The sequence below is a fragment of the Halichoeres trimaculatus genome, unplaced genomic scaffold (assembly GCF_033239565.1).
Source record: "Halichoeres trimaculatus isolate MK-OKI-2021-1 unplaced genomic scaffold, fHalTri1.1 fHalTri1_scaffold_19, whole genome shotgun sequence".
NCBI classification, from domain to species: domain Eukaryota; kingdom Metazoa; phylum Chordata; class Actinopteri; order Labriformes; family Labridae; genus Halichoeres; species Halichoeres trimaculatus.
Genome location: NW_027437197.1, coordinates 6,453,680 through 6,469,856, shown reverse-complemented (window position 1 = coordinate 6,469,856; position 16,177 = coordinate 6,453,680). Strand labels below are relative to the sequence as shown.

Genomic DNA, 16,177 nt, shown 5'->3' with positions numbered 1-16,177 from the left:
TTTTAATTTTATTTTGAAGCCCAACCGGAAGTTGTTTTCTCGTTCTCGTGCCTGCCATTATGGTCTCTGTTATCACAACAGATCGGTTTGGCTGGACAGAAGTACGCGTACTTTACTGCGGAGCGAATTGTATCTGTTTCTTTTCTCTCTTTAAAAAAAACCTCTTTTTAGATTTTATTTCTTTGTTTTGAAGTTTGACAGCGTCTTTTTCAAGATGGTGAAAGTTTCTTTTAACTCCGCGTTGGGACAGAAAGATGCGAAGAAGGACGCCGAAACTCTGATTCCCGAGGAGGACAAAGTGAGTAAAAATGGCTAACAGTGCTAACACTTAGCTTCAGCCCGGGGCAAACAGACGCAGTTTGTGAAAACGTGAAGACTCACAGTTAAACCTGCTGTTCAGTCGAACTCCTCTGCTTATTTAATTTCCAACTGTTAACGATAAGTTGTTACGATATTTTACGTACTTTATAGTGTTTAGTAACATTATTTTTTTAATAGTTCGTCTGGTTTCCCTGTACACAGTGTTCAACACTTTTATCAATAACAATGAAACATATTCAGCAGATAAAGCTGTTTTTTACTTAAAAATTAGGGTTTTCATTTAATTGTACGTTTTTTAACCATCAAATGTTTTTTACTTACATTAGAAAGACAAAAATGTTGTTGTTTTTTGTAACTATTCATTTTGATTGTGCCACTAAACAAGTACTTTTTAAAGACCTCTTCAGTAGCATGAAGACTGGATCACTTCCTGCTAAGATATCACCAATTTTAATCAATAATTGTAGTATAATATTAACACCATGCTCTTCTATCATATGTTTAATTTCATTTTATGGGGTTATTTGGCTACTCAGATCTTTTTGTTTTATCTTTTGCAGCAGTTTAATAAGAAATCTTCTCAGTAAGATACAGAGCTTTGTGCTTCAGGAAGAATAACAAACGGTACAGTCAGGCTTTACACCTCACACTTGTAATGTCAAGAAACATATACACCCACTGGTCAAATAATCTGTAATCCTGTTTTAATAATCTACAGCAAAGCGACTCAAGTTTACACTTACAAGGGAGAAAAATAACATCAGACCTTACTGTAATTTTTTAGGGTTTAATTAAATTTAATTGAGAACAAAGTCCATGTTATCTTGTTGCTACCTCAGAAAAGTGCGTCACCGCATGAAGGAGTCATGCAAACCAGCATGTTATCTTATCTGCAAACAACAACATCCTGATCAGCTGCAGGTGTAGAGTTTGGCCTTTAATGTAGACAGATGAGCTCAGGTGATCGTCTACATGTTGAGAAAGAGGGGACTTCAGGTCAGAAAGTAGGAGAAGTTTCAGTCCTGGAGATTCGAGAGAAGTTTAGATTGAAACACCTGATAAAAAATTAAAATGTTTGTTTACTTTTGCTGGAATATGTATGAGAATAAATGACAGCAATAAAGTGGATAATTAGGTCGGTGAAAGCCGCCTGCTGTGGCGTGTTGTTGTTGGTTTAAAAAGTCTGGTTGAAATGTCTCCACCCTGTCTTCAAAGAAGTTGCTCTCAGTTTGAGGAAGTGTGACCTGTTGAAGGGTTAGAGACACTGGAATGTCTGCAGAGTTATTGTGTGCAGAGTTTGAGAAGAATACACACTTTAAGTTTTAGATGCTCAGCGAAGGAGTGTAAAACCAAGAAAAACATTTGCAGACAAGCGAGCATTATCGTCTGTCATCTCGCTAGTCTGTGGTTCTGTTCGTTGTGGTGTGTGTGTGTACTTCCTGTCTTCTCGTATGGTTACAGCTGCTGCAGACTGTAAACCATTCTCCCCAGATAGTTTCACGCCCCTCCCTCCTTCCCTGAGTTTCAGTCTGACTCTTATCTCCATAATCAGCCTTAATGTTTTCCTTCTGGGGATGGAAGTGGCTGCAAACACTGCACATTCTGCACTTTTTATTGTATCTGGGGGGATTTTGCTGCACATATTGAAGCTGCTCTTATCTGGGCATTTCCAGTACTGACATACCTTTCTGTCATGCCTGGGAATCACAAGAGGGCCTGACAACACAATGTACCACTCACAATACAGCGATAATGGGATTTAGAATAATGTGCCATATGCTCAGCAATGCAGTAACACACAGTTTATAACCTTTTCCTTCAAACAGAAAGTTGGGCAAAACAATAATCAACAACAATATGACATGCAGCTAACAAATAGTCATGTTTAAGTTTATGAATTTTTGTGTAGACCAGTGACTGTTCCAGGAATATGTAAGAACTTGTTGTTGAACAATGAAAAGGTCGTCATATGTCGCTGTCATATTGAACATAAAAATGATGCTGTTGCATCGCCATTAGGGATGGGTATCTTTCACATTTGAAAGAATACGGTACCCGTACCCGATATTTGGCAATCGATACCGGTACTCAACGGTACCAATTTTTGGTACTTTTTTGTGTTTCTGTGGTAAAAAATATCAATTTGTTTTGATGACAAAATATATATATTTTTCAACCTAACAATTATTTGTCAATATTTAATCTTGCAAAGCTGTGTTCATGTCCAGCATGGAAAATTGTCTACTTTTCCACTCCCTCCCAGTCACAAGGATGCATTTAGGTACCTAAACATGGTACCTTTTGATTTTAAATGAATCGGTACTCGATACTTTAGACAGAATTCAGTCGGTACCTATAAAAGTACCTAATTTGGTACCCATCCCTAATCGCCATCTTTGTTTGTTTTCAGTAAATTCCATTGGACTAAAAAAAACATTTTTTATTACCCTTGTCCTAAAACAGTCTGGTGGTCAGATTTGTCTGATTTGCATGGACACATTGCTGATCTGAAACACTACGAACCTGCAGAGCACTTGTTTGCATATGGCTGTTGTCTCTCTTTGTGCTCCTGCAGAAAATTTTACTGTCAAAGTTCTTTAAGAAAAGAAAATTGGGAAATTAAGCTGCTCAGGATGTTTTACTTTCTGTTCCTTTTATCTTCACTTTTCTAAAGGAGAGACTTCTGATCCTGTGGTATGTCCTGCATCACCTCTGCGTCCATAAACCCCACCAGTCTGAGTAATCTTCCTCCTCTTCTTGTGCTTCAGTCTTAAAGAGGTTAAACTGGGAAGAGACTAATCAGCTGTATCCTCGGCCCGTCTCCCTGAGACGTTAATAGCAACAATAATACACCGAGCTAAACATTTATGCTAAGTTTGTCGTCATGCTTAGTTTAGCTTCCCTCTCATGTGTTCACACTGCAGCTCTGGTGCCAGTCTGGGACATACAATCCTCTTGACTTCCTCTTCTTCATGTAAAACAAAAACAAAAAACATTTGCATTAATCAGAACTTTGGTTTCAGGAGAAGTTTTAGTGCTGCTCTTTAGAAATGCTGTTAAAAGGAGAAGTCCTGCATCTTAGACTTTGACTTGATAGAGGATAATCAGTGTTTCAGAGAAGCCAGCCTCTGTTTCAGACCTCCTACATTTATGAATCTGTAGAGACGCCTGGACTATAAATGTACCTTCTTAAGACCCACCGTCTGCTGTTTGAGCTCAGACAGGAAGTAACCTTTATTAAGAAACGCTAACAGATACTGTGCTCATAAAGTTAGACTGAAACTTTATTTATACAGGTATTTATGAGAGCCAGATTAAAAAAAGAACCTGTGAGTTTCCGAGGCATCTAACGCTTTCTATTTCCATCACTCGACTGGAGGAGCAGCAGCGTGCTCAGTGAGGTCTAAAGCGGGTTAGTGGATAATTCAGTTTATAGAAAATAATCCTTTAATACAAAGATAAGACCAAAGATGAGCTCTCCAAAAAGATGCTGAAGCAAACAGAGCAGTGTTTAAGGAAACTGGCATTTTCTTTTAGACAACCTTTTTTAATTGTAACATTAACCTGCAATTTCACAGAGAGAGGGTAAAACATCAACCAATGTTAGATTATAATTCAAGTTTGAATCATTTATTAAGTAGCATGGTAAAACCTTTGATAGTTGTAGTTTCTTGAATGTGACGTTAATCCCTTTCTACACCTTATCACAACATCAGATATTTTGATGTTCTTTTAGTCTTGGCTGGAAAATTTTTGTTGATCATGTATCTATTTTTAAGGATGTCATGGTCGGCTTTTATCTCTGTTTTCTGATGTTGCATAAGCCAAATGATTAAAAGATTCACTGAGGTGATATTCAGCAATCAAGAAAACAAAACAGATGCTGACAGCTTGTCCATCATTGTCCAGTCAGCCAGCCTCCACCTCCACAGGGTCCAGGACTGAGCTTCTTCAGCAGTCTGTTCAGTCTCTGTCTCCTGGATCCTGTCTGCTCACAGCAGGTGAAGCTCTTCCAATATGGTGTTGGTGTTCAGTGTTAACTCCGTTAGCCATGTCTGTGAACAGCATGATGCTACTCTAGCTTCTAGCTTATCCATCTTATTGGAGATAGATCTTACTTTCCCAATTATGACGGATGGAAGGACAGGTCCATGTCGTCACTTCTTAGTTCACACCTGAGAACCAGCACGTCGTCCTCACCTCCTTCTCCTTACCTTGTGTGGAAACATCCGGCCTAGCACCAGTTAGCATTGACATGCCACAGGCTGCTAACAGCTGGTTTCACATGTAAACATGTGGCCATGGTTACATGTAGGATCTCCAGACAAACACAGGTGCAAAAATAGTAAAAATATCACTGAAGCTGCAAAAAGTCTGGTGTCCATGACCAACAAATTAGCCATACAAAGTAATGATCCACTCCAAATGCAAAAAGTGATGAAAAATTACAAGAAACAGGCAAAGAAGAGAGAGCATGACATAAAAATAGCATCTTATTTTAAACTGATATTATTAAACAGAACCTATCTTAATGTAATTGTTTCTCATGTAAAGTTGATGCAGGGCAAGTTCATTTGCTCATGGGCCAGTGATCAGCCAATCAGAATCTGTTGTATTCCTAATCCGTGCCATGATTTTCTAGCCACATAACTGATGGAGTGCTTGAGTCTCTCTGTCTTCTGCAGACTTGATGAATTGTGTGAGGCGTAGAATAAAAGAGTCGCTTTCTACTCACGCTCAACAATTCATACCGTGCCCAAGCATGTTTCAGACGTGACGTACCATGATGCAACGCTCCTTTTGCATCCTTGCACAATGGATGTGAAACATTCATGTTTATTTTGCAGACGTATCTGCAGAGATTAATTTCACTTCTCTTTTGATCTGATCACACGGTCGCCGCTCAAGTTCCTCATTCGACTGAACAGAGAAGCACGCTAAAAAAAGGAGCTTTGGCTCTCAGAAGGCTTCACTGGAATGTCAGAAAAGTTCACAGTCACTAACACAGCCGTAAATCATCTTCAGACAATAGACAACAGGTTCTGAGATTCAGTGGGATGTGGAAAAAATTAGTCTTTCTTCTCCATGATGTGCAAAAACAATGACCACATTAAAATAAGGGACAGATCATTTGGCAGCTCAGTTATTGGGGATGTTTTGCAAGGAAAAGTCCTGCGTGTGTGTGTGCTTCTGTTTAGTGGTAACAGAATAAATACACCTTTATTTGGGTTACCAGACCCTTTTCTTTAAATTTGATAGCTAACTGATATTTCTCTGTTCAGGATGCCTCCTGTGTTCGACTCAGGAGGAAGCAGATGCTCCACACTCCGTCCACTATAACAGGATTTAGAGCTGAGCTGATTAGTTCATTATTTTATTAATTGATCCCATTTTAGCCAATCAATTGTGAGGATTTTGTACATTCGTTTATCTCGAATGTTTAAATGAAATTACTGCTTTGGCTTGGGGACAGCTGGTCAGACGAAAGGAGTTATGAAGGACGTCACGTTTGTCTTAGAGTTGATCTTTGGCTGATTAAGAAAAGGACTAGTGGAGACTTAAAAGGGACATATCATGCTGATCCCTGATTTAATACTTACATATAATATAATAAATTTGAAAACAAGACCTTTCACCCCCTGAATTTTCAAAAAATGAGATTTTTCTGATATCCTAGAACGAGATTTGATGCCTCTGAAAATAGGTCATTGCCATTTGGCCGCGAGATTTCAAACGTCGTGACGAGACGAGGATCCTTTCTTTTTATTGGAGTAATCTGATAAAGCAGCTCCTCCTCTGTGATGTCAGTTAGTCACACAACCGCCACCGAGGGACACACCCACCAAGAGCCGACTGACTGAGTGCTGGATGCAGGGACTCTGCTCTGCTGAGCAGCTCGGCTTTACATGGTGAATTAGCAGTTAAAACACTGTAGTTTTAGCAGACGTCGTAATACTTGTGAGACTGTGATATTTGCATGCTTGTTCTGACATGCACTGTGAACCTGGACCACAATAATGCTGCGGTAATAACATAGTGAGGAACTGACGGTAGAGGCGATCTTTAGACTACACTTTCAGCATGATGGATAAAACAGACAGAGAAAAGTGAAGGAGCAGGATGGAGCCCTTTTATAGAAATAGTTTATTGGTGAAATCTGCCTATATTTCCACATTTCTATATTTCTATACATGTTACAGTACCAGTTTGACTCACCACACTGAAGTGTCCTAAGATGATCTGTGTCGAGGTGGATTTTCTTCCTCCTGAGCTGCAGAACCGTCCGGGTCTGACTCGGGGTCCAACACTAAAGGACGTATCCTACACTCTGCCATTTTATTAGTGCTATCAATGCCTTACGGTGAAGTTTTGGCAAACAGCAAACTCGCTCGGTCTGCTCCATCCAATGTGGCGATTTTGTAAATACTGCCATGCTGCAAAAACCGCCCCCTCTCATTCCTCCTTATACCCCCTCCGCCCCTCTGATAGAACTGACCAATCAGAGCACAAAGGGCTGTGACGTTGCCAGGTTACTGGAGGTCATTCTCCAAACGGAGCGTTTCAACAAGATCTTCAGGATGGCCTAAAATGAGGATATTGAGAACGCTATTGTGGGGCAATGAAGGAACTAAATGACTTGTACTGAGGGCAGAAATGCTTTACAGGCATCCTAGTCTGGCATAGTGAAAAGGAGAAACAAGCATGATATGTCCCCTTTAAATACTTCATTTCTCAAGAAAAACTGCACATTATGGATCTTATCTTTAATTAATTCAGAGATTATAAGACTGATATAAGTAGGAGATAATTAAGACATAAAATATTTCCCGTTTCCTTGGGACCTTATATTTCTTTTGATGTGATGCATTATATTTTCCACCTGTTGAATCTACAGGTGACTCATACAGAGGTGGACGTGACATAAACCTCCCGAGCAAACCTCAGAGCTTCACCTCTGTTTGATGACTGTCCTACTTCTCTCATTCCTCCTCCGTGATTTCTCCGTGATAACAGCCTTTCCACCCTCAGACACACACCTCTCTACCTCCTTCATTAGCAGATTACAGCTCCGCCCCCCCTCTCTTTCTCCTCCTGTGTGTCCTCCTCTCGTCATGGTCGCTGTCGGCATGCGGCTGCTTGGAGAGGATTACACTTTAATCAGTCAGATAGGGACTCAGCCGGGGAGCTTACACAGCCTCCTGCAGGGCGCCGGCGGCTAAAACCCAACAAGGAGGAAGATTAACCGGGCAGAGGGATGGACCTCCTCCCCCTGTGCTGTGCTGAGTCTATACCATAAGAAAATCAGACATTTAGAGCGCGGCTGAAAAACAGATTTATACCAACCACAAGAGTCAGGGTTTGACATTTAAATTCACCGTGGCAGACTGACAACAGGAAAGTCTGTGTTACACAAATCAACACCTACTAAAAACCAATGAGACATCACAGGTAATTACAGCATTACATAATATTCATTACTCCAGCAAACAAGTGGCAGCAGGTATGCAGCAGTAAACACACAAAAATGAAGAAGCAGCAGTGTGAGCTGCTTACACACAGAAGTTAATGAGGATTAGTTTGTCAAGCAGCAGCTGTGAGAAAGTCTTCAGAGGTTAATTTGTCTACTTTAAACATCTTTTACAGATATGGCACCTTTTTACAATACACTGTTTCAATGAGTGTGGTGTCACTTTAGTTCAAGATTTGCTCATTTGCTTTGGAAAGATTTTGTTTTCCAGAAAGCCCAAACCTTCCCTAATTTTCTACAAACTTCAAAAATGCACAATTTTCTCTGATACACCTGTGGTTACCTGACAGCTTCAACAAATACTAGGCCTGTCACGATAACAAATTTTGCTAGACAATAATTTTCCAAAATATTATTGCCAATAAACGATATTATTGTCAATACTATTTTGATTTTTTTTTCTTCATTTTTTCATTGATGTAATTATGATAAATGGGATAATAAAGTGAGTACACCATATCAAAAGCAAGAAACTTTAATTTCTTAAGAGTATTTAACTGTAATTAAAAGGTCAGGATCTTTTAAATAAAGTAAATTAAACAAAAAATATAATAAATTTAACAAACAAGAAAGAGAAAAAAAATAAAATGAAAATGAAATGGACTCTCTTTTAGAAAAAAATACATGTCAATGAAAATAATTAATACTGACCAAAAACAATAAAACATAGACCCTGTCTCTAAAGAAAAAAACGAAACTCAAAAAATAAAACAACTATAAAAACTATAGCCTAAATAAAAGGGAGTTTATACAGTTCCTGAATTGTATGCAACATGTACTTTTTCCCAGTCAATCCGTACTGTCTGTCAAACATTTTTAACATTTCTGGCTTTTAACCGAATTGAAGGGCTGCATTTCTTTGGCAATGTAGCTGTCTTTGAGCGCCCACCATTTGGCGCTTTTATTTCTATTTACTTTGCAGACCAAAAGCCTCAGTAAGAGCGGATTGTCAAAGAACAAGGCTTCACTGCACCTCCCCTTCTTCTTCTTCGTCGCCACTATTTTCAAACAAATGCGACATATCAGCTCGTTGGTGTTCATGAGCTTACACTTTGTTCATTCTGATAAAAACAAAATATTCCCACACTGGGACTGTGGCAGGCGGCTTAAGAACAGTATCTTTCATGCCATCACTCATATTAGCGTGTGTTTCCTCCTTACCCCTCAGGACGCTCGCTTCAGCTCTCTCTGTGTGTACGCGCGAGCAGCCCCGTCTTCACCCCAAAGATCACATTTTTGACAGATGCTCACTCCGCTATAAATCCGCTAAATCTGCTATAGAACCTATGCACCCCGATGTTAGGAAAGATAGACGTAGTGAGCCATCCTCTCATTCAGCCTCTTTGGTCGAAAGAGAGGAGGAAAACAAACATGCATGCATGTGCAGTTTATCGAGGCTGGCAAACTTACCGAGGACGTTTTTATTTATCATTCGGTTAATTGATTTATTGATTATCGTGACAGGCCTAACAAATACGAGCGCATAGGGGTTTGATTTTTGTCTGGTTAAGTCTGGCACGGGTGTTTCAGTGCTCCTTAGAGAACTGGACCCACAGAGACAGGGGATGGAGTTTCACGTGTCTCCTCGGACAGACTGAAACATAAGCTGGTCATGACACTGATACTCACCTGTCCACTCACACACACACACACACACACACAAAGAGAGGCTGCTTCTCAGGTGCACAGGAGTCTGCAGGCTGATCCTCTAAACATTTAACCGAACACTGAACTGTGATCAGGATCAGAGAAAACTCATTTTAGTGCCTGATAACCAACGATTAAAGGGTCAAAATCCTCCTTCAGGAAATAATTAACATAATGAAATTAATCAGAAAGAATCAACCTGAATGTGGAGCAGAAACACCCCAGATTTAATAAGTCAAACAGCCCTGTTAGATTATTTCTCACCATGATTCTTTGATTCGTCTGCGTTGTTTTAATCTTCGGGGCGCATGCGCAGGAGAAACCCTAAAGTGGGACAGAGGTGGTCTTGGAACAAAAACAGGAAGTGCTTGAAAGCAGCAGAGATACAGAATAAGGGCACAGGTCATGAGAATCACAACCTAGAAATAAAACCAATGCACAAGGCTTCATATAAATTCATTAATGAATCCTGTTTTATGCTTCTTCCTGAGTCTGTGCAGATGTTTTCTGACTGAACATGTTGTTCCTGCTGTGACGTAAGCATACCTCACTGTGTTGACGATTGTGTGTGTTGTGTGGTAGTTATAAAACGCTGGATTGAAGCTTGTCTGGTCTTGTCGGTAAAGTGTGCGGAGATTGTGGAGCAACAGGAAGATCACTTCAGCACGTAGAGCTGTCTGTTTCCCACACAAGAGAAAACTGAGGTGTTAGCATGAACAGATCAGGTCAGGAAATAAAGCTAACAATCCACCCTTTGCTTTCTGAGCGGCACCACCATCCTGACCCAAACAGAGCTGTTTTATATTCCCCTGTGTGTCTCACTGGTGTTGATGTTAAGTTAGCAGCATCTCCTCTCCTCTTTTCCTTTCCTGCTTTGTTTGCTTTCTCTTTTCTCTTATGAAAGTCAAAAGGGAAGTGAGTGATTGGATCAAACATCTGCTTTCAGCTGAAGGAGGAAAGCCCCTTTTAGAAAGTGTGTGTTGGTGTGTCGGCCTTTCGAGTGTCAAACACACTCAGTTCAACAGAATAAGAACTCTGCTTTCAGAAACATGGTGGTCAAACATTTTTACTGTGTGACTCCCTCCTGGTTTTTAAATAAAAGAGTCAAAAAAACAGACTTAAAGCTATGGTCCACGATCTGAAACCCAGTTCGGCTGATGAGACACATCATTCACCCCTCCCCTCGATGTTCCAAGTTCCCGTCCCCCAGCTCATATCGCCCTTCTATGCCAGAGCAAGAAGCCGTCCGGCAGAAAATGTAACAAACAAGACAATCATCCTCCTTGTACCACACAGTAGTAGCTTTTTCAATTGGACCGGCGCGATCAAAACCGTGAATTAGCCGACGAAGCAGGTCTGGCGTTGCCACTGCCAGCTGATCAGAGCAGAGCCGACTCTGGGTGAGGCTTTACCTTTCTCTGCGTGTCTTCACCAGCTCAGTTTACAATGCTAAAGATGTGTGGCTAACTTATGCTAACATCTATTGACAGAGCCGACCCGTTCCGACCAGCAGCATTCAGTCATTAACCAGTACAGGCTCAGACTAACCAGAGTTATTCAGCTCACATCTCCCACTGTGGTAAACAAAGTCATTACCTGTTCAATAGAAACTCAGCTGTCTCAGCGTCAGGCGTCAGTCCCGAATCCCTCTGCAGCTTTTTCCACCGGTCGTACATTTCTCCAATATTCAGTCTCTGTTTGCACCTGTATCGCTCATAATTCTTCCTTCCTTCAGCCTTTTCCTTGAAACTTTTTTGTTTTCTTCCCTTCGCTGTGGAGGGTAACAGAAACAGCTTCCTGGTTTCGGTTTTCTCTGGCTCCATGACGCTTTTGTAGCTGAGCAGCTAGCTGACGTGAGAGGGGTAGTGGGGAAGGACGAGGTGGGACCATGGGCATGACGGTGCGGAGCAGGGGAGACAGGGGATTGGATGGACTTACACACAAATCCAAAATGAGGGAAACAGCGGTTCAGATTGGTCCATTATTAAGCTGTTTTGCAGCTGCTGTACTGAATGGATTTTCTTCATTCTTTTTGGTTTTTATATAGCGTAGATCGGACCACAACGGCCTCAAAACAGTGTTGATAATAATTACCTAGCTTTAAATCGAAGACTATAGCTTTAACTAGTTTTAAACTGTAGTTTTAAAGTTATTCCTGATAAACTAAGAAATACATTTAGCAAAACATTTGAAAAATGCCAAAATCTGTTGTTTGAGTTTTTGCGTTGTGTTTTCCTTGGTTTTAAGTTGCTTTTAAATTGTTCAGGGTATTCATCGTAGCTGGTCTGATTTGTTTCAGAAAACAGAAATGAATTCATAAGAACAGTGAAATGCATTGTCAGAGTTTCTCTAAATCAAACACAGCTTCTGCTTTCAGGCCAATTGCTCAATTTAAAAAAAACTGACAAGAGTCAAAACAAAGTTCCACTTCATCATTCATGTGAACCAAGTGTAAAGGTTAGTTCAGCTTTTTTTTTGTTTCAAGCGGGATGAGATAAAAACGAGACTTGTCTGGACTTGTTCTGAAAGTTTGGGGTCTTTATCCTCCTGGCCAAAGTCCACAGAATGTTGTTTGTCTGATCTTAGGCCTCACTTCTTTTTTTGTTTTGAAATATCTACCCACAAGCATTTTTGCAACTCAGGAAGGTAAAGTTAAAGCTTTTGCTCTTGGAAGTCATAGATGCATTCGATTGCTGCTTCCTTGTCTCTGGAAACTGATTCTTGGATAATTTTAATTCAGACCCTTTTTGATGGGATTTGTTTCACATACCAGTAAAGGGCAAAGAAATGTTGAAAAATATCTTGATTTCTTTGGATGAATTACATTCAGCTATGCCATTTATTCTGATGATCCTCTTCTTTGTCCTGCAGGATGCCGAGGCAGCTCTTGTGGTGCGTCACTCGTCCAGGCCCTGGTGCTGGTGCGTGTGTTTGGGTGTGGCCCTCATGCTGTCAGGAATGGTGGTGGGAGCAGCCTACCTGTACCGCTATTTCATCATGGAGGTGAGCAAACTGCAGGGTTGGACAGTCCGAGATGTAGAGAATCAATACTGATAAAATAAAACTTCACATTTCTGAAAGATAATAGCAGTGTGTAAATTCACTCCTGTGTTTCAAGAAGGAACAAAACAAACAATCATATAAATCAAAGCTTCAGGACTGGACAGGTTGGAGCAGGTAACAGTCTGTGAACTGTGTTTTTAATGTCAGAGCTCACTACACCTCTAATGGGCAGGGTTTAAAGAAGTATGAGATAAACAGACCAAACCTTATAACTACAGGGAGGTTAATAACTACCAGCAGAGTTCAGGAGACGGAGGTGGAAACAGCTAGAGCAGGAGGCTCATCTGTGAGAGACGTCAAGGCCAGAGGATGAGTTTACATTTGATTCCTTTGTGAATAAGTTTTGCTGTAAAGTCAGAAATAAACAGACAAGAAAGAATTCTGAAGTGTTAAATATAAACATACAAACATTTACACACTGTTTCTATGTGTTTCATTTCAGCAACAGGGTGACGTCTTCTTCTGCGGGGTGCAATACCGTGAGGAAGACTACATGATCCCAGACGAAAAGGAGGTATGATGTGTTTGAAAGCCAGACAACAGAGGCACCACAGTCACTTCCTGCTGCTCTTCAGACTAAAAGTGTTTGAGTTCAGTACACATTGAAAAGCTGATGATCAGCACTGAGTCATGTATTGACGACTTTTGCTACTGATTAACTGATGGAGTTCAGTCTGTCGTGAGTCGCAGCTCAGCACTCCTCTGAAATCTGAGTGTAACACTAAGCCAGTCATCAGGAATTAAACATCAGTCTTTATTCCATAATTGAATTGAAAGTGATTCACTCCTCTAGTTCACAGTAGCAGTAACTGTTTTGATATTTTGACTGGTTTAATGAACTGGCTGAACTGGTTTCCAGGTGGAGGTGGAGCTGCCGCACCAGTTCCATCTGCGGCAGATTGAGGAAAGGGTCAGGGTGCTGGAGAGGGAGCAGGTGGAGCTCATAAACGTCCCCGTGCCCGAGTTTGAAAACGGAGACCCTGCTGACATCGTGCACGACTTCCAGAGGGTGAGACCAAGAAGCCCAGCCCACAATATGACATCACGCCTCGTCAGCTGTTCCCAGTTTATGACACCATCGACACAAATCAAACCCCAGTTTTAGAGCGTTTTATTTTATTTTAAGAGAAACTGAAGATATGTTTATGAAAATATAGTTTGTAGCTTTCTTTGTGTGTAAACATTCTCCTCATCTCTCTCAGAGGCTGACCGCGTACCTGGATCTCAGTCTGAACAAGTGCTACGTCATCCCCCTCAACACCTCCATCGTCATGCCACCCAGAGACTTCCTGGAGCTGCTCGTCAACGTCAAGGTGAAACATTATGATTCGCAATCCAGACTGTGATTCTGTGTTTTTGTATTTGTAATGATCAGATATTTATTCATGGTGCGGTCTTCTCTGTCTCAGGCTGGCACCTACCTGCCTCAGACGTACCTGATCCATGAGGAGATGATGGTGACCGAGCGTTTGGAGCACGTCGACCAGCTCGGATATTTCATCTACAACCTGTGCAAGGGCAAAGACACCTACAAGCTGCAGCGCAGAGACAGGATCATAGGTGAGCAAATTCCTCTACCAGAGCATCTCAGTCAATTTTCACTCTCTCATAGGAACTCTTAAACTCCTAACATGAGTAGTTCCTCTCCACATATCCAGCATTGTAACCCCCTGTTGTTGTGTTACAGGTATGCAGAAGCGCGAAGCTCTGAACTGCTTCAAGATCCGTCACTTTGAGAGCCAGTATGTGGTGGAAACTCAGATCTGTGAGCCTTAAAGAGACCCCAACGCCTCACATCTGCTCTTAAAGTCTGCAGTGAGATTTGTGTTGTTAACCCTCACCTGTCTCTTTTTTTCTATCTTTACTTCAGGTAGTTTGAGTGAGTGAGAGGAGTGAAATGTGAAGCTGTTTGCTGAATTTTCGTTGATTGTTGGGGGGGGAAATTGGGAAAAGTTGTGTATTTTTCACTTTTCTGATCGGGGATCTCTTTGGAATCTTTTCAGACAATAACGAGCTCAAAGTAAGCGTTAAAAACCAGAAAGTTTTTTAATCATAATTACAGGTAAAGTATTGAGGCTTATCAGAATAGCAAATGTTAAATGTAGCTAGTCTTTTATTTTAGTCCAAATTATCAAAGATTTTAAAAAGGGCAACTTTTGTAACAAAGCAAGGAGACCTTGTGTATTTTTTTGTATTTTGTCTGCTGTAGCTATTAAAACATTGCACCTGTTTCTTTCTTAACTGGAAAATGATCTTTATATATGCATGTGGACTTTATTCTTCTCCTGTTTAGCTTTAAAAACAAAGTAGAGAATGTGAGAGTATAAAATTCACAGCAGAGAGGGTTCACAGTTCAGTTCAAGTCTTTTTTTTCACAGGGGTTGTCTTTTTTGAATGTGTAATTTTTTGGATAACTCTTCTTGTACTAATTTGTGTATATAATCTCTTATGAACAGACCAACACAATAAACAAAACAGAAAAACAGAGATGAGGTTTTGCTTCCTTTTTATCTATGTCAAGTCTACAGTTTCTTGAGGTCTTACTTGTATTGCATAAGGTCTCGTGAAATGTTTGATGGCCAGGAAGTGGCTGCGTGCTTCTGAAAACACATGCCTGTAAGCACATGAAGCTGTAAATACTTCTCTACTTCTGTATAACTGATAACGCAGGATTTAAAGCTTGTATCAGACTTTAACGTGTTGCTACTTAACTGTAGAATGTGATGTGTTTATTTGTACTTGGTCACCGCGCTGTCATCATGTGACTTTTTGTGTCTGCGGCCGTCACCTCAGAGGACTGACACCAGATCAGGTGTCACAGCGAGTGCTCGGCCTCCGTGTTATTTGATCGCAGTGGAAATTCGTCCTTGATTAAAGCACTAATCAGAGGTACCTCACCCAGGGGCATGATGGGAAATGGGCCAGGTGGTTAGCAGGGGAGTGTCACCTTGAGGGATGAGAGAGGAGGTTGAACAGCTTCGTTGACACCAGGAATTATCATTTATAAGTATATAAATATTTAACATAGTTCATATTCATATGTATGAAAAAGATGATATTGAAGGGAGAGGAGAGGAACAAGACTTCTGTATTAGTTCAACCTTTTTAACAATGAAGATTTTGCTTAAGTACAACCTAAAAGATATTTTTTTAGGGCATCATTAAACCTTGGTGTGTAGTTATATTTAAAACCTGAATACTTCTATAATAGAAAGTGTCAAATATCCTTACAGTAAGTTAACGTTATTCTGTCAATAACAAACTCTATGAATAAACACACATGTACACGATGGCTGTCTGACATATCCCTCAGGGGTGTGATCTCTAAAATCTGACAACAGAAACCTGATCAGTGTGTGTGAATAAAGCCCCAAACCTCTGCTGACATTCTGAGGATTAAAATAAGGGTCTGGACTTAACACTTAGTGAAGTCTCTGTCTCTGGTTACAGACCTGACAGGTGAGAGAACTACAGAGATGTATGTGTCTCTGATCATCATGTTATTAGAAAAATGGACAAAACAAATAGACAATTTCATGTCCCCACTAAAAGTGATATTTTGTGAAAGAATATCTTTGATTTAATGCTGCTTGTAAAACAGAATTGTTTTAGATAATT

The 16,177-nt window shown here is 40.5% G+C and overlaps 1 protein-coding gene across 1 annotated transcript; it reads left to right on the top strand.

Moving 5' to 3' along the window:
- The first annotated feature begins 60 nt into the window (after positions 1-60).
- On the top strand, positions 61-15,038 carry LOC141807909 (integral membrane protein 2B-like). The gene is made up of 7 exons (XM_074694100.1): positions 61-298; positions 12,368-12,499; positions 13,002-13,073; positions 13,419-13,568; positions 13,762-13,872; positions 13,969-14,119; positions 14,247-15,038. Exons 1-7 carry the CDS (start codon positions 215-217, stop codon positions 14,333-14,335), a joined length of 789 nt encoding a protein of 262 aa, XP_074550201.1. The 5' UTR covers positions 61-214; the 3' UTR covers positions 14,336-15,038.
- Positions 15,039-16,177: the final 1,139 nt, after the last annotated feature.